We start from the raw sequence: 17,735 nt of genomic DNA, 5'->3' as shown, positions 1-17,735 counted from the left end.
AGGTTCTCTACACATAACTGTTTCCTGTGTTGTGCCGCTATCTGTTAATATGGAATGGGAAATACCTTCACTTATGGCACACAGGGAACACGCCTGCTCTGTATGACCTTTTTTTTACCTAAATGGCACTAAGCCATGGATCTTAGTAGAGGTTCAAGTGGAGAGCAAAGTACATTCTAGGGCAACATCACAGCCGGGCTGAGATTAGCTTTTGGCAGGGGGAGCAGCAACAGCTCTGCTGCTGTCCTTGCATGGAAAGCTCAACAAGTTTTAGGCAAATACTAAAGAATTACGTTTAAATTAAAAAAAAATAAAACCCATGCCTCAGCAAGAGTGCATGAGAGCCCTGATGAGATCCGGCCTGCACGATGGGGTTGCCCTGCACCTTTTAGACATGGTGTAATCTCAGAGGTCTGTAGCAAATTGGCATTGTGAGATGAGCTCTTGCCTAATTAGCAGATTTCTCGTTGTGCCTCAGTGACTGCACTGCAGAGCCTGGCCACCCTCCACTAATTTGCAACATCTCAAGCTTTAAAACACTTTCTTTCATTCCAGTTCATCAGGGCCAGCTGGAAAAGCACCTGCCAAGTGGAGGACTCACTTGTAAAGGTTCACATCCAAAATGAGGCCTGGGACTTGGGCAGTTCTGCACTACTGCCTCAACACTTCTCATACCTGGGCTTCTTACTAAATCCAAGAGGTGAATCAGACAGAAACACTTATTCCATTATGCCCATACAAATGACAGTGGGCTAGCACCAGGATTTTTAATAGATCTTGCTTTCATAATTCCCACACATAAACACATTGCAAGGCACAGGTTGGTTACTCCATCTGGTAGCAGGCACGAGGGTCTTTATTTTGTATTTTTTTAAGTTTTCAGTATTTGGAAAGGCAGTGCCACCTAACAACTCTACTACTACAAAGTGGGCAACAAAAGCAACCCTGGGACCTTCCCCAGTGACAGGTCTCTACCGTGAACCACAGGTGCAGTGCCCTGGGCCTGGCAAGGCTGTGGTGGATGGCTGAGGACCCTGCCCAACAGCAGAATCTGTCCACCAGAGCTGAGCCTGGCTGCTATCTTTGAGGTAGTCCATGCATGTTTGATTAACTCGTTGATTAATGGACAAAGTTTTAAAGAATTACATTGTATAAATGGATTGTTACTTTCCATTTTATTTCTTTTCTGATCTTCCTGAGTGACTAGGTCATTGCCGACCATAATCATGTGGGAGCTCTGGGCTTCTGTATCTGCTTAATTAATCCTGTTCAGAAAAGACATTGCATAAACCTGAACTACAGACTGTATTTTCCCTTAGAGGAAGTCCTCATCAATGTCTCCCTGTTAATTCTCTCCCGGTTCATTAATCTTGTTCTCTGTTGTATGTTGTGACCCAGCTACCACAGGAGGGACGTCGAGAATCATACAGAATCGCTTTGTGATAGGTTGCCGCCTTGGGGAATCAGAGTAATGGGTTCAAACCACCCGAGACTAAGGAGAGCCTAGAAACCGTATCTCCTATTTCTGAACAAGCGTGCTCCCCTGCAGGCTGCTGGACTGGCTGTCTTGCCTTCCGTCCTTCCTTCCCTTACTCAGTCACACCACCCCTCAGTAGGATGTTCAACCCGAGAAGTGCCCTCAGCATGTTGAATCCCAGACAAATAAAGGCATTACTACTATATAGGGCCATTCAGACTATATAGGGCACACTCATCCCTGCACATGGGTGTTTCTGGTCATGGGCTCCAGGCAGAGCACCAAATCCTCCTGGAAAGGCTGACCTTGTGCAATCATTAAAGAGTCGTGGGAATGCCAGCAGAGTCCGTCACCTCTCCGCGTAGCCTAAGGAGCTTGGAGATCAGCCGAGGGCTTTGGATTCCTGATCTCTGACCCTTCTGTTCATGCGTTAGTCGGTACCCCGAAACGGCAGCGAAGATCAGTTTTCAGAGTACGTAAACGCGGTGCGTGCTCTTCTTCCTCTCCGGTGTGAGCCTCCAGCACCTGAGCGGCGTCCGCGAGGGCAAACTTGGGTTTCTTGGTGACGCACCGCCATGTCCTGTGACAGCAGCTCTCTCTCGAGATACTTGGTGTGCGACAGCGCGTTTAATCAGGCAGTTTTCCTGACTGACTTTTCCATTCTTTCTCTTTTATTTTCGAGTGCAGACTGTATTTGCTCCCAGTTGCTTTGGCCAGTTCTGTCTGGCATTGCACACTTTGCACCTAGGCCTTTTACTTCCGTAGCGAGACTGACTTTAATTTCTAGGTACGGAAAACGCCAAATTGCCTCAGCCCTTCCGTACTCGGAGAAAACGCGTCATGTTTTAACCCCGACAAGAGAGGGAAGGACGTCAGCCTTGGCGGTGTGACGCCATCTCCGCCTCCCCCCCCCGTTCCGTTCCCTGGGCGCAGTGACGCGAACTACATCTCCCGTCATGCCCCGCTACGCCCCTGCGCAGCGCCCCTCCCCGCGCGTTGCACCACGGGAGTTGTAGTCCCTTCGCGCCTCTCCCTCCCCGCCGGGCTGCGCTCCGGAAGTGGCTCTGCGGCGGCGGGGGGGGGGGGGGGCGTGTTGACTTCCGGGAGACGGCGCTCATGGAGGCTGCGGAGCAGGGAAGCGTCTGAGGGGGTTCGGCGGCCGCCGCCATGTTCGGCTGCCTGGTGGCGGGCAGGCTGGTGAGCGCTGCCCGGGCCGCGGGCGCGGCCCTCGACCCGCCGGGGGGACCCTCGACCCGCCGGGGGCCCGGGGTGGAGCTGCCGCAGGGCCGCCCCGCGGGCCTCGCCTTTGCCCTCAGCTGGGCTCCGCTCGGCGTTGGCCCCGGGCAGAGGGGGGAGCTCGCCGTCCTCGTCGCGGCTGCCCGGCGGCTCGGCTGGCTGCTGCCCCTCGTCCCCAGAGGCGGCTGCGTTGTAGAGGCTGGCTGCCGGGAGGCAGTTGCCGTGCCCTCTGTTAACGGAGAGGTTTGGGCTGCTCGGAGACGAGCCGCGAGCTTGAAAGAAGCTTTTTAAGGCTAGATCGTGCGTTGGCTGCAAGGATGTGGCGTCTCGGGTAAAGAGGAGGGTGTCTTTTGCTCTGGCGTTTAGCCATCCTTCCGCTGCCTGTCTCAAGGTCTATTGTATTTCCTATGTGAACAGGTTTCCATCATCCTGGGGTTGTGCCAGCCAGGTGGTCAACAGGCACTGCTTGTAGACTTGGCAACCTCTTCTGCACCCTATTTTCCTCCTACACACATGGGGAGTGAAGGTATTCTGCTCCTGTAGTCCTGGGTGGGATATCGGTTTGGTGCAGGTAGAACGAGACTGTTGTGCCTTTTTAGTAACATTTTTTGCAGTTGTTCTTCTGCTGTGTTTGACTTTTATCTGGCTGTTTGCTGTTTAGGTTAGTATGTTCCTCACTTCTTGTTATGTTCCACTTTAGGTGTGTTTCTGTAAAAGGAAATTCACAGTTACGTTCAAAGATGAAAAGCAGTAATACTAATAAAGGTTCTGTTCTCTTTAGGTACAAGCAGTGCCCCAACAAGTGGCTGAAGATAAATTTGTATTTGATTTGCCAGACTATGAAAATATCAACCATGTAGTGGTCTTCATGCTGGGAACTATACCATTTCCAGAAGGAATGGGAGGATCTGTCTATTTTTGTTATCCGGACCAGAGTGGGATGGCAGTGTGGCAGCTGCTAGGGTTTGTCACTAATGAGAAGCCAAGTGCCATCTTCAAAATTTCTGGTCTAAAATCTGGTAAGACTGGTAAAACGTAGCGGTCAGTTAAACAGATGTGTTCCTGCGTGCATAAGGGGATAAATGTTTGAGGGTGGTTTTGAACAAAAAGCTACTTGAAAAGGCAGACCACCATGTGTTTTCAGATAGTCCCAAGCAGATGTGGTACTAGAAGCAGTCTGTCAGCTTCATGGATGTCTGTATGTTAATGTTCCTACTGAAATTTCTCACTCATCTTCTCTTGTACTTGGTGTTGATCTGGAAATTCCTTTGAGCTGGCTTGGCATGTGTTCCAGTGCTTCTGCACAGAGAACCTGAGGAAGAATGACCCTGTAACTTCCCTAGCATGGTTTTTAGGCGTTTGTCTAGACATCCCTGCAGCGTTTTCCTTCAGCTTCCACTGTTAAGCTGTTGTATTCTTTGTAGCACAGAGACAGGTTTTGTGACGAGTAAAGTCTGACGCAGTGATTTCGGACAGCTAGCCGCTTCCCTTTCAGGTGCGGTTGCACTATATAATTGTCCAGTAGAGGGGGTCGTCATGGGAAAGCAGCTTTCCAGATGTTTTAGTATTTTTGAAATAGACCTGAGTCAGAGAATTGTGACTCATGTGGGAGCCAGAGAATGCTGGTGCTACCTGAAGTAGGTGTGGGTACGTCTTCCTAAATATACGGGAGTTTTGCCATGTGTATTATAAAAATGATGAAGCACCCCAATGGTACACCTTTGTCTTATTAAAGGGACAGATATGTCAGTCAAGCAGCTTAAACTGTTATGGTGATAAAGTAATACACACCTTTTATAGGCTTCAGGGTAGTCTACAGCCTTAGCTTGAATCTCTGTTTAGGTAATCGTTGAGGTTGCTGTGATAAAATGTATGAATTCGTAACGTGGCATGCTTGCTTTTGAATCCATCCTGGACGGCAGTGTGACATGAGATAAGGGCTCTCAAGGTGCAGAGCAAAATGAATTCTGATCATATGTGTTCCTCAAAAATTTGGGCTTTCTTCAGAAGAGAGAACAGCCACAGGAAGGGTTGGTGGGGGCATGCTTTTGTATATTCCAAAGTTGTGTTGTTAGTGAAACAGTGAAGTGTATCGTCAGTTCTTTTGCCATATGTTTCTTATGCTTGAAAGACTTACCATATTATATATGCTTTCAGACAGCTTTGTAGGAAAACACATTTTCAGATGCTTTTTGCATGATTAGCCATAATGCCCACGTAAGGGCTGCTCTCAAGGAAGAATTCTGTGACATGTGCTGTGCTTGATCTGAACAACAGAGACCTCCACAGATACCTGATGTTGTTGTCTACAGCTTATCTCTGACTGTAGAGTCAGTATAAGCTACACAGCCTTAGTGTCCATGTCCATAAACAATTCTTTGGTGGAGAAGACAATAAGGCTGTAGAAAGGGGACACCAGCAAGGGATTACAGAGAGCTGGAATCATTGAGAGACATTACTGACTGTTGAAATCTGTGTTTTGGGTTTAATCCCTTGTTGAGAGGAACAGATTTGTGTCCCTGTTTGTCAGCTCCCTGTGAAGCTGTGGTTGTAGCAGAGTTTCTTGCTGTGTGATGAAGAGGACCAGCATGTTTCTTATGTGGACATGAGTGCCCAGCTGGAGTGTCATAATGTTTTATTACGTAGACTTTGGGAAAGGTTAAATGTATCATTTGTAACGTTTATGTTTATGGTGTATGATGTGCCCTGGAACTGTACAGGTTTTGTGTTGCATATAACTTGCCCACGTTGCACATTGTTGTAAGGACTCGTTGGCTGTTAAATACAGTATCTGGGGATGTGGTATTAGACTTCTGGACTATGAAGGTCAAGTAAAATGGCGTTTCCCCAGGTTTTTTTGTTTGTTTCTCTCCTTCCTGTCCCATGCTTACTTGGGAAAGCTGATGCAGGTGAACACTGCAGTGTTTCCACATGGGGTACCAGAAGGTTATCTCAATAGGTGAACTAAAGGGGAAATTGCTTTTGTGGAATACAGTCCTCGTGAAAGTGATTTGTGGAGAGCTACTAAATTATGGACCTGGACACTTTTTCCTTGACTACAGGTGCTATTTAAACTCAGGTAACCTTCTTTGAATAAGAGTTTCCAGATTAGGTCTTGAAGGTGTCTCACAGGCACTTGGTCATAGTACCCTCTAAAAGATTCCTTTAGAGCTCCTTTATAATCAGGAAAAGTTTGTTGAATTGTATTTCATAGCAGTCTTTGTACAAACTTAATATATCTAAAAGCAAGCTTTTCTGTTGTTCTCCTAGCTAACTTTTAACTGTTCTTAAAAGCTATGCTGTGAGGCTAGAAATGTAAGTGCTTGTGTAGTTTGTTAGGGTTTTGTGTTTGGTGGTGGTAGTTGTTGTTTTGACCCCTTGATTTAGTGAGGGAAGTCTTGCATCTGCTGATATTGATTGTAAGTCTAGCAGTCAAAGGCCTGAAGTGTTCAGCATTATTACATGTTTCTTTTTGAGAATTAACTATCATGTAAGATGGTGTCTGGCTTTGCAATAAGCATTAAATTTGAGTTGTTTTTTTTCTCCTCAGATGCAATCTGCACGTTTGCTGGAAATAACACTATAAAATCACCACCCCCAACCCCTACCCCCCCTGCCCCAAATTGGTAGTTAGATTTTGTGCTAAAAGCTGAAAAATATGTGTTTGTGAGGTTTTGGGGTTTTCTGGTCATTTCCCCATCCCCCAGTGGGATGACAGTCAATGTGTATTCTTTCAGTCTCTTACTGTTCCCATTTCTGGATTTTTCATTACAGGTGAAATGTTTAACAGCCTGTAGTCAAGGCAGAATAGAATATTTCTGGCTTTAACAAAGATGAGTGGCTTCTTTAGTGCCAAGAGGAATAAAGTAGCAATATACCTTTGTGAACGAGGCTGTGTTCATCTCTTGAAATTGTGCAATTTCTGCACTTGTGTAATAAGCTACAGCTGTAATCACATCTTGTAGTAAGATCCCTTGGTGCCTGTTGGAGCCGCACTAGTAGTATTCATTCATTAAGGTCACTGGCATTCCTAATGGAATTGCTGTGAGCTTTATTACTCAAGAGAAGAAATTGTGGTCAGGTCTCATGGTATGACCAAAGAGTTCAAGGTTTTTGCATAAAGAAGGGGCTCAAAAGTACTCCTTGCCTTGAAATTTTAAGGTTTTTTATTTCTCACTTGTGCCTGAAAGTGTGGTAGAAATAGAAAATAAACCTTGGGCTGGGATTTTGCACCCTTACTGGGAGTACATTGACAAGTGGGATAAAAGTTACAGGATAGCCTTCTCTGTTACAGACTTTTTCTGCTGCGCTGCATGCAATGATGTCTGTGATGCTGTTTTCCACTTAAAATATACCCTCTAATGTAATGTCTGCATTTGAGGCATACACATGGGTAAGGTTTTTGACATGGTTGGGCTGAAAGGTAATAAGGGCTCGCTATCTTGATTCAAGGGTTCAATGAAAGGGTGGAAAAATATTTTTCTGATTGCAGTTGCTCTGGTATGACATAGTACGTTATGACATGGGACTCTGTGGGAGTGTAGGGTCTGAATGTGAAAGCCTGGGCTTGTATTTCAGTACTGATTAGCATACTGTGTTCTCTGTGTTTGTAAGATTTGGAGAGTTAATTGTAGGAGCCAAGGACTGAAAATGTGGAGTGTAATTCAGTTGGTCTAAAGATGGCAGGGGATGCTTTTCTCTTACCCTTTTAGACAGACATCTCTCAAAGAGAGTGGTTCCATGGGAGTGCATGCAAAGTGACAGAAGGGATGTATTTTATTATTGAGATCATGAGTGTCTTTCTAAAGTAGTGATATATTCTGATGGAGCCTGTTGCTTGAGGATGTTCTATTTTTATTATAAATGTCAGCTTCTCGGGTGAAGACATTACAAGCTCTATGGCTTTTTTACCAATGAAATTGTGTGATATTTGGTTTCTAATAGCTTTTCTCTTTCTTTCTTAATACTTTAATAAATTTTACCTTTATCAAGCAAGCATCTATCTACAGTAAAGGTTGAGATCATACAGCAGTGGCATTTATCAGAAGAGCTCCTAAATAGCACTTCAGAATAGAATATTTCTGACTTTAACAAAGCTGAGTGGCCTCTTTAGTGCCAAGAGGAATAATTCACATGGTCAAGTTTCTGAGATCTTCAGTCTTAAGCCTGAGTTAAACTTCTCAAACTTGTGCTGTTTTTGCTGGCTGAGTTTTTGACCATGGAACTAAGTCAGATGGTGCTTTAGACTTTAGTTAGACTTTCTCGCAGCTCAGTATGGTGTTGACTGCTCTGTAGGACAGCTCTTGATTAGCTTTGCTTTCTCCTGCTAGTAAGGGGCTAGAGTGCTACTGAAACATCACTTCTGTGTTAAGAGGGTGTACTTGTCTACTGTGTTCACTCAAAGTTAGGTGGAGTATTAGTATTTGTTTACTAAAAGCATTGTGGTCCCCCAGACCTTTTTCCTGTATTTTCCTTTACAGATGCTGACAAAGAGAAGTGCATTATTTAAGTGACTCTAGGTGTGTGTCATTGCAGAGACCATAGCTGAAGCTGGGAGTGAAAGTACTGGTTAATACTCAGCTGAGAAAGGTCAGAAGTGATGGGAGAGGGCTGGGATGATTCCTGTATGAGTGGTATGCAATTAGGGACTGTTTTTCTGCCTAATTCATTTTTTTCTTTGTGGCTCCTGCAAAGTCAGGTGCCTTTCTGTTCCATGGCTGTTTCTTTGACCTTTGCTGCTGTTGTGGCTTTGAGCAATTCAGATGAGACCTGGGGCTACCCAGCCCTTCACAGGGATAGCTTTGAGTCAGAGTGATCTTGAAGTAATGTTCTGTTTTTCAGCACACAAACAGGTTCACAAGCGCCTGGTTTGAATGAGTGAATCAAATGATTCTGTAGCAGTGCTTCATGTTTCCTGTTTATCTGCAGTTGTTATAATGTGAATTAAAGTCGTGGTTCCTATAGAGAAAGGTTCTGCTGTCTTTTACTCACAGATCGTATTCCCTGTTGAATCTGTTTACTTCTTAGGGAGCTTTAAAATTGTTTTTCCTTTTTTTAGAAACTTCCTTGATCTGCTGTGTTTTTTAAATGTACTGTTTCATCTGTTGTGCTTGTGTGTACTTGTGTCTGTGCTTGGACTGTGATTTTTCTGTACCTGTGAGATAGGGAGAGCTCTCTGGTGGGAGCTGAGGAATACCTTGTACAGAAGAAGCACAGTAATTTAAGTAACACAGTCTTTACATGTGTGCCAAATATAATGTGTGCTGTTTGTGGTGCTTTCAGGGAAGGGAAGTCAACATCCCTTTGGTGCCATGAACCTCCCTCAGACGCCAACGGTAGCCCAGATTGGAATCTCAGTGGAACTGCTGGAGAACCTGGCCCAGCAGACTCCTGTTGCAAGTGCTGCTGTGTCATCAGTAGATTCATTCACAGAGGTAGCTTGGACATCCTGTTTTTGGAAATTGTCTGTACTACTAAAGTCTTAAGAATTAAGCCTCTGAAGAACTAATTAAAAAAAGCTGCTATGGGTGGGGCTATAGGATTGTAGCCAACCTAACGGTTGTCATATCATTTGGCTGGATGCCTTGCTATTTTGAAATTACTTTTTCTTACACTGGAAAACTATGACTCCTTGGAGTCATAGGATTGGATTTTGCATGCTCAGTGGAATCAGGCCAATAGACTCACTTGTCTTGATGTCACTCTACTGTAAAAATATTTATGATGCTTCCTTATAGGAGCAGCTATGACTGAATGCATGTAAGAGACAGTGGATCTTTGGTGATTTGTAGGTGCTGGAACTCCAGTGTATAGACTTACGGAGATGGTCAAAAATGACTCAAAAGTCAAGGCAGACACGGGCATGGGTACAGATAGATATGCAGGGGTACCTTCTGATGTAGTTTTGCCAAACTACAGAATCATGCCCTTTCCCACAGAAGGATGTATTTTGTTTTTTTCCGGTTCTTTCCTTGTGGACCAGGCCTTGGGCTGCAACACTTGCCATTTTTTACCCAGCTTGTCTGTTAGTTTGAACCTCTGGAAATCCTCAGCCAGCACTGGCAGTCAGTTGGCCATTTAACAGCAGTTCAAGGCAAGCTAGGTCTGCATGGCAGGTCTTGATTTCCTTATCACTGATGCCTCTGGCATTATCTTTTAACATTTCAGCAGTTGGTGAGGCTTTTCTTGAGGCTTTTTTTTTTCTTGCTCGCTTTCCTTACAGACGCTTGCTGAGGTAGATTGGTAATTGAACAGTAATCCTGATAATGTACCTGATGTCCTTTGGCAGTTTGTACACATAATAGCTCCAAATAGGTAAGGTCTCTTGGAGAAAGTTATCATGACTAGGAGTTGACTAACAGCTATTTTTGTATAGTATGGTTAATTGAGCTTTTCTGGAGTTGTTAGGGGAAATGACATCTAAATAATATTTCTGACTCTACCAATTTTTATAATAGCACTAGTTAAGTCATGAGGTAATAATGTGCTGCTTGAGGTCATTTGCAGGGTGGCTGGTGGATTTTTCTGGCAATAGTATTTAAAGAAGAAAACCACCTCATGATTGCACAACATTTTTACGAATGTTATTTCCAGTTAGGTGGATTTTTCTATTAAAAAGGAGTAGCATCTTAACTGAAATTGTATATTGCTTTCAAGGGATGCAGCTGAGCCAAAGGTTGAATTAATAGTTACTCCTGTAGAGAAAATGTATAAAGTCATAGTTGAAAGAAACCTTTGAGGGAGTAGATAGTAGAGGAAGGGGATATGACTGGGAGCACGTTTGTGAATGCTAATGGCTTTTATTTAATACTTGACATCATCTCTTTAGATATGCTACATTATAGCAGTGGAAGTATTTTTTTAAAGGCAAAATCATCTGTTGCTGCTCTAAGTTAAGGGGTTGCTCTCCCACTACATTTTTAGTAAGTTTTATTGAGCTTTATGGTTGTGTGTATATTTTTTTATACATATAGTTATATTACAAAGAAGTTGTATGGAAAAAAGTGGAACAAAACCACAGAGCTTTGTATGTGAGTGGGGTGAGACTGAGGGTAGGCTCCTGGGTTCTAGGACATCAGTTCTTCCAATCCTTATGTCAGAGCATGTGGAGGGAAGCACAAGAGTGTGCATATATTGCACCAGGTTCTGTTTTCCTTCATCATTTCACTGTCTATGAAAATAGTTTGTTCTCCCACCAAAACAATGCATACTTTTTTAAAAATAAAAAGAATAGGGGAAAGGAGGAGGTACCATAGGCTTAGGTATTTGTAGACTGGCTGGGAATGTCCTACAGCTTCATCCTCTGCACACAGGGCTTGCTACTTCTTGGCTTCTCTTTCACTCTTTTACTTCCTTATTCCTACAGTTTAGGAGTTTCCTGTGCATCTTTTTCATGTTTTCCCCAGCAAGATCTTGTGGCAGAGGATGCCAGGGTAGCAGCTCTTCTGTGGTGAAAACTAAAGGAAATTTCCCTGTCACTGGAGTCGTGACAAGTTGTAATGAGGCAGACTGCAGACTTTTCAGCTGGTTTAACAACTAGCATTTTGCTATGAGCTGGAATGGCAGCTTTGACCTGGTCTACAGTTCTTCTGATGGTTTAATTTGGAGGAGAGGGACAGCTTTTGTCACTGCATCACTTTGTCACAAAAAGAAAATGTTCTTCCCAAAGCTGTTTATCCAGTTGGATGAAATTGGGCGGGGAGAGGGCAAGTGAGGATTCTGAAAATGATTTCTGGATGCTGGATGGATCTGAGGGCAAGACCAAGAGTTTTGACTGATTTAAAATGGACATCTCTGGACCTACTATATCCACTTCCCCATTGTGTTTTAGATGATAATGCTAATTTTACTTCATGTAGGAGTTGTGTATCTGTTAAACTTTTGCACAAAAATTCAAATTAAAAAAATAACTTAAAATGTCTTTTTTTTTAAATTTCAGTTCACTCAGAAGATGTTGGATAACTTCTATAACTTTGCTTCCTCATTTGCTGTTACTCAGGCACAGATGACCCCAAATCCTTCTGAAGCTTTTATTCCTGCAAATGTAGTTCTGAAATGGTAATGGCAATGATCTCTAGTAACAAGTGGGTTTTTTTCTAGCTGTTAAACCAGCTGATTTCTAAGTATTGAACTACTGTCATGCTCTTCAGTGAGATGATGCAAAAATATTTATAAGTGTTTGTTGTTGTTTATCTCAAGTATAGAGAGGGTCTATCCACAATCTTTATTTGTCAGCATCTTCATATCAGCTTTTTATTAGAAAAGTGCTATAGAGCATATGAAATTTTTTTGCTTCTAGAAATGCCACCCTTGACATATGTGGATTTGCACTATGTTGCTGATTATGCAAATGCTCTGGAGTCAGGGGAAGACGGAACACGCTGATACTTGTCAATTTGTGCTTACTTGTTATGCTTGGTCTCTTCCTAGACATAGTTCCAGCAGTTGCTTAAGAATGTGGGAGAGGTGGAGAAATCACGTTCCTAGTTGAACTGGTTCTGTCACCAAGACCCTTAAGCACAAATACAAAAGTCTGAGTTGTTTTCCAGAGACTGGTTTAAGATATAACTGTCTATGGGGATAGCCTGTGTAGTCTGGAGATAAATTGCGAACTGCAGGCAGTCCTTTAAGATGTCTGAAAAATAATTCCCTACAGTTTATCAGTTTAGCCCTTTTTAACCTTTACAGTATTAACCTAAACCCTTTTCAAAACAGTATTTTTGGCTCTCTGAATACAATTTTATCGTTAGCACAGATCTCATGAATATGCAGGCAGTTAACCTAAGGAATATATTTTTGGGGGGAGTGTAACTTGATGCAGATCTCTTCTATTTAGAAGGTAACTCTATGCATGCCATGAACATGTGTGGGTAAGGTCTCTGAGAGAAACCAAAGGGAAGACGGGCTAAAGAAGCAGGGCAATGGCTGGTCATTGCCTGGATGATGCTGAATTTGCTTGTTTGTGGTTTGCTTGTTTCTGTGAGTATGGAAAGTGAAATTAGGACAGCATGTGTGCATATGTGATTCCAGTATGTGGTAGAGAATTAGTTTTCCTCATTAGATTTTACTAAAACATTACAGCATATAAAATATGTGGAAGTTAGAATTATTTGATGAGGGTGGAAGAATAATGGGGACTACTTTGTCTCAAGGTTTCTATTAGAACTACAAGGCAAATCGATGCATAGCCTTGAGTGCAGAATTGCCTACAGTCGCCTCTGCCTTACCTGTGAGCAGGTTACACATCGCCTGCTAGGAAGCGATTCTGGCTTGGAGGCTGTGGTCTCTGTGCAAGCCTGCTCGAGTCTGTCAAGCTTGCCTAGCTCACACCCACTGTCCTGTGAACTGAGAAATGCTAGGCTGGCTCTGTGCATCCTAGATGGAGCAGCACCGAAGGGGTAGTACAGGGACAGCTGAACTGGATTCAGAAGCAATGGTGTTACCTTGGTTTTCCCAGTATTACAGTGTATCCTGAATGGCATGAGACTTTCTTGGTCTGGTTTTGCTGGGGTTTCTTCTGTGAGATACGCAGCCTGATTACTAGGATGATGGGCAGCCTCAGACTCACACTTCCACCTGCCTGAACTTTGATTTCCTAGCCCAAAAAATGTTATGCACAAAATAGCCACTTCTAATTCACTTACAATTTTACTAAGCTTGAATGAGCATCCTCTGGGATACCACTTTAATGAAATACATATTGTTGTTGAAATACACAGGTTTCACTGTGAACATTCTTGATAGGGAGTCAAAAAGGAGGACTTCAGATTTACTCCCTGGTGTGGAGTGGATGTAATTTATCGTGTTCTCTGCATAGACTGAATTATTTGTATCATTTTTGAAGCCATTTTATTTGCAGCAACTTTTGGGTTTTGATTGTTCGGGTTTTGTTTGGTTTTTTTTTTTCCCCTAGGTATGAGAACTTCCAGAGACGTCTGACACAGAACCCTCTCTTCTGGAAAACATAAGCTTAAATTGTGTCATTTGAAGTGCTTTCTAAACAGTGTGATCTGAAAGATGCAGCAAGTAACTCCACTGAAGAATTTGGGGGGAGAAAAAAAACCCAAAACGATTAGTCTCAATAGACAAACTTGTAACTTTTGTATTACTCTTGAAAATTATTTAAAATTAAAATCCGTGAAAACTACTTGCCTACGCGTTGTTTTTTTTTTTAATTGAAGTATTTGGCTGCAACAAGAAATCAGTGTTCCATGTGCATGCATAGAAATATCCTTTTGAAACTGCATTTAAAGTGGAAGAAATTACAAGATAAAAAATGGCAGCACTGTTTCATACTTGTGTGATGTTTTGGGGTGTTTAGTTGTAGACAAAATAAATTTAGTTTTTCCTCCTTTACCTCATTCTGAAGAGTGATTGGGTGACTGAGAATATGCTGGTGGTTTTCCTCCTGGTACTTACACTGTAAGTTCTTTTACTTTGTGCACAACCAATATTCCTGGCCCCAGCTCTCATAAATGGTACAATAGTATTTCCCTCTTTTTGGTGTGAAGACATGATTGAGCTTGATCTTGGGGTACCTGTCTTTAACTTCTCCTGTATACAAGTGTAATGAAGAGAAATCTTTGGGGACTCTTTCCCTGCTGCAAGTCAAATAGCTTTGAAATGGCTGTTGCAAGCCAATTCAGAGTTGTATATTTGTACTTTGCAGCCCCAGACTGTTCAGTGAAGTGAGACCTGCTAAATTACTGGCTGGAGTTATTTGATGAATTTGTCTCTCTCTTCAGCTTTCTTTAATTATGGTATGAAGAATGATGTGGAGGAGGAGAAAAATAAGCATAATGGTTCTTAGTATCTAGAAGACTTCTTCCATGAGGAAAATGTTGGGGTGTGCCACAAATCAGATTTTTCTGTAAGTGTACAGAAAAAAACAAGTCCAGCTGTAGTTATATTCAAAAGATCAATGCTGTCAGAGTTTCTCTGTTCCCCTCTAGCTGAAGGGTGTTTGCACTACTTTATGTCAAACCTTTGTCCGTGTTCCTCTTTCCTTTTCCACTTTTAGAGTGCCAGAATAGTTGGGCTGGGGATATTCGCTGTTCTTATGGGACAGAACGATTGTTTGCCTGTTCAGAGACCCATGTTTCAACTGTCCAATGTTGTCAGAAAGATTCTTAACCTTGGCCATGCTATAAGAATTTATCCCAGTAAGAAGACAGAGTAAAATATTGTTTCCGTTTGAAACAGATGTGGGATGTCTGATAATGCTGTCTAGGAGTGGTCACTGGCCCCAAAAGCTGTCACACTTGCTCATAAATTCATGGGATTTTGAAGTGGTCTGTGTAATTCTCAGGAGTTCTTCTCTTTTGCTTCTTAATTGGAAATGTTTAACAGGAGATGCTAAGTCTCTCAAGCCCTCAGTGCCTGCACACTGAGTGTGGGCAGAGTTACGATGGCTTTATCATGGCATTTGAGAAGACCACCCTGTAGCAAGGCATTGCCTGAGGGCCTGAAGGCTGCTGAAACTTGACTGCAATTAGCATCTTTGCTTGTCTTGCATTGCTTAATATATTCTATACCAGCTGTCCCATGGGACTATGCCACTGTAGCCTTGGAGACATCAAATCCCTGTGACACTGTGGAAAGCTGTGTGAGACCATGATGTATCTCTGGCTACATCTTGAACAGACTGAATGTTGATTTTTGTTTTCCTGGACATGGGTGTCCTTTTTATGAGGCAAAAGAAAGCCAAAATGAGGTTTTATGAAAAATTTCTTCTTAGCCTGGATGCAATGGGAAACTTTATAGAAGTTCTTAGCAGTGTAAGTCTTGCTGGTTTAGCCATGCTACTTACAGGATTTCAGACTGAATCTCGAAGGCCTGTTGAACTGGTGTCCCCTGGCATGGTGTGATTTGTCTGACTGCTTGGCCTAGACATTATGGACAGTAATAGAGGTGCTCTGTAGATTTATTCTGTCATCAATTGTCTTGATTTGCCCAAAGCCAGGGAAGAATGCTGTGCCTGCCTCCGCTGGGTTCTCTGTTGGTCAGGAATTTGTCTCCTGGTTGAAGCTGTTGAGTGTCACCCTTGCAGAAAGCCTAGCACTGTTAGTACCCAGGAGCAGTTCGTAGCAGGAGTATCTCTGCTTGTTGTAAGGAGGGGCTGTAGTTAACTAAGGAGAGCTTCGGTGAGGCAACTGCTTCTTTTAGCAGTTGAAAGGTTTGCTGTCTTTGTTAGTGACATGGTTGTTGCCTTGGAATCATCTCACCTGTCTCTGTCCCTGTTGCAGAGGAAGAAAGGGATGATGAATTGGGTCATTCCCCAGGGAGAAACTGGTTTCCCAGGTGAGTAAGGCTGCTTTTGTCTTGCCTTGACTGATGAGGTGAGAGCCTCTCAGCTCCTCTTGGGTAGGACTGCATCACTAGGATTTTTCTGTCTTGGTTATTTGAGGAAAAACTCATTCACAGGACACCCCATACTTATTCTTGCTTGGGTTGGAAGATGTACATCTTCACTTGACGTAATATAGAGCAATCACTTGATTGCTTTTTATGTCATCAGTCATGCATAATCATCATCATTCGTTAGACAGAATTTGACTTCCTTGCAGCACTTGAAGCAGTACATTTCTTGACTTTCAGCCATGGAAGCAGAGCTCCCCAACATAATCAGTAGTGGAAAAAAAACCAGGAGAGCATGAAACACACCAAAGAAAACATGCACTCCTACATATACAAGGAAGGGCAAATTCAATCCATATTTGCATGAAATTCTTTGGCTTAAAATTAGAAGCATCAAGAACCACCTGATTTAAAATTACATTGTGGTAACATTATTTTTTTTAAAATTCAGTCACCACCAGATGGAGCAAAACCCCAGCAAACAGGGCCTTAAGGGAAGAGAGATCTTTCTAAGTGAACTGCCAATTTCTAAGTCTTTTGAAAGTTGGTGGAGAAAGACAAGGACCTCCAGGTACTACTTCTCTCCCTTTTTTTTTTTTCTTTTTTTATGAAAGGATGAAAGATGAATCTCTTTGGAGAGACACTCAGCATGCAATAGTTGGAGGAAACAGTGCCATTCAAACTTTGTTGTGCTCTTCATGCAGAGTTCACTCAGAACAGACATCTGCAATGCTTGCAGTCTCCTGAAATGGTTTCCTGGCTGTACTGCAACTGTCCAACAGGAGATTGGAGCCAGGCAGAGCCTGACTTTACCTCTCCCTCCTCTGCCTTTTGCTGAGACAGGAAACAGAAGGAGCTGATTACGAAATTTGCCAAAGAACAGAACTACAGGTGGCTTGCAGACAATGGCAAAGAACAAGTTAATGTCTTTTGCGATATTTTTGCTAGGTTTCTCCAATACTAGGGTCAAACCATGCTGCTTTAACTGAAGGACTTGGGCACTGGAGCTCTCAAGGTATGTTACACAAAAGTATATATTAAAAGGTTAAAAGGTTTTGGATAATATTAAACTTTTCTTCAAATTCTTTTGCAATAATTATAACTCTACTTGCTCTCTATCCTCCAGAAGACACCCAATAAAAATAATCTGATTTTTTTCCCCTGTTTTTAGTCTAGAACTAGGCAACCCTACAAAGAAAACACCCCAATGAAATAAATACACAACTTTCACATTCACTTGACCTTTATGGGTCTGAATGGTGACAAGGTTTTTTCCCTTGTGGTGCATATTCAAGATATTATTAATCCTAAGAGCAGATAGGGCTGGCTGGCTGTTGTAAAGTAGAATTTTTTCCTCCCTGTGGCTTGTTCCAGCTTTACTTTTCCAAGTTCACATTGTCTAGTTCTTCCCTTCATTGACACCCTGAATCTGATTTCAGCTCCCTCAGGGTTTCTCAGGGCAAACCTGCTGGAACATTTGTCTGCATTTTAAGAGAACAGTCTTCAGCACACTGATAAGTTAATACAGAAGTTAAAGCTGACCCTAATTGTGTTAGGCCTCTCTCTAGTCAAGCACCACCCTTCCTTTCCTTCCTGTCAGAGCAGCTCATTTGTCAGAATGTACCACTTAACATACCAAAAAAACCCAACCATGGCTGAATAATCC

At 42.8% G+C, this 17,735-nt stretch overlaps 1 protein-coding gene across 4 annotated transcripts; it reads left to right on the top strand.

Moving 5' to 3' along the window:
• The first annotated feature begins 2,552 nt into the window (after positions 1 to 2,552).
• HIKESHI (heat shock protein nuclear import factor hikeshi) lies at positions 2,553 to 13,859 on the top strand. 4 transcript variants are annotated; one of them, XM_069808528.1, is made up of 6 exons: positions 2,553 to 2,674; positions 3,131 to 3,239; positions 3,495 to 3,732; positions 8,996 to 9,147; positions 11,652 to 11,770; positions 13,626 to 13,859. In XM_069808528.1, the coding sequence occupies exons 3-6, from the start codon at positions 3,582 to 3,584 to the stop codon at positions 13,678 to 13,680; spliced, it is 477 nt and encodes a 158-aa protein (XP_069664629.1). In that variant the 5' UTR covers positions 2,553 to 2,674; positions 3,131 to 3,239; positions 3,495 to 3,581; the 3' UTR covers positions 13,681 to 13,859. The 4 variants fall into 4 exon arrangements, with proteins under 4 accessions (XP_069664629.1, XP_069664628.1, XP_069664631.1 ...); XM_069808529.1 differs by having other exon boundaries at positions 2,587 to 2,670; XM_069808527.1 differs by lacking the exon at positions 3,131 to 3,239 and having other exon boundaries at positions 2,555 to 2,674.
• Positions 13,860 to 17,735: the final 3,876 nt, after the last annotated feature.

This window comes from Haliaeetus albicilla, chromosome 20 (genome assembly GCF_947461875.1).
Source record: "Haliaeetus albicilla chromosome 20, bHalAlb1.1, whole genome shotgun sequence".
NCBI lineage: Eukaryota > Metazoa > Chordata > Aves > Accipitriformes > Accipitridae > Haliaeetus > Haliaeetus albicilla.
The sequence above is the reverse complement of the archived record's forward strand: the minus strand, read 5'-3'. Positions and strand labels throughout refer to the sequence as shown.

Excerpts from the sequence above, each read along its gene's own strand:
- HIKESHI (XM_069808527.1), top strand. The coding sequence starts at position 2,645 with ATGTTCGGCTGCCTGGTGGCGGGCAGGCTG. Across the intron at positions 2,675-3,494 it reads GCCTGGTGGCGGGCAGGCTG|GTACAAGCAGTGCCCCAACA; the intron begins GTGAGCGCTGCC and ends TGTTCTCTTTAG. Across the intron at positions 3,733-8,995 it reads AATTTCTGGTCTAAAATCTG|GGAAGGGAAGTCAACATCCC; the intron begins GTAAGACTGGTA and ends TGGTGCTTTCAG.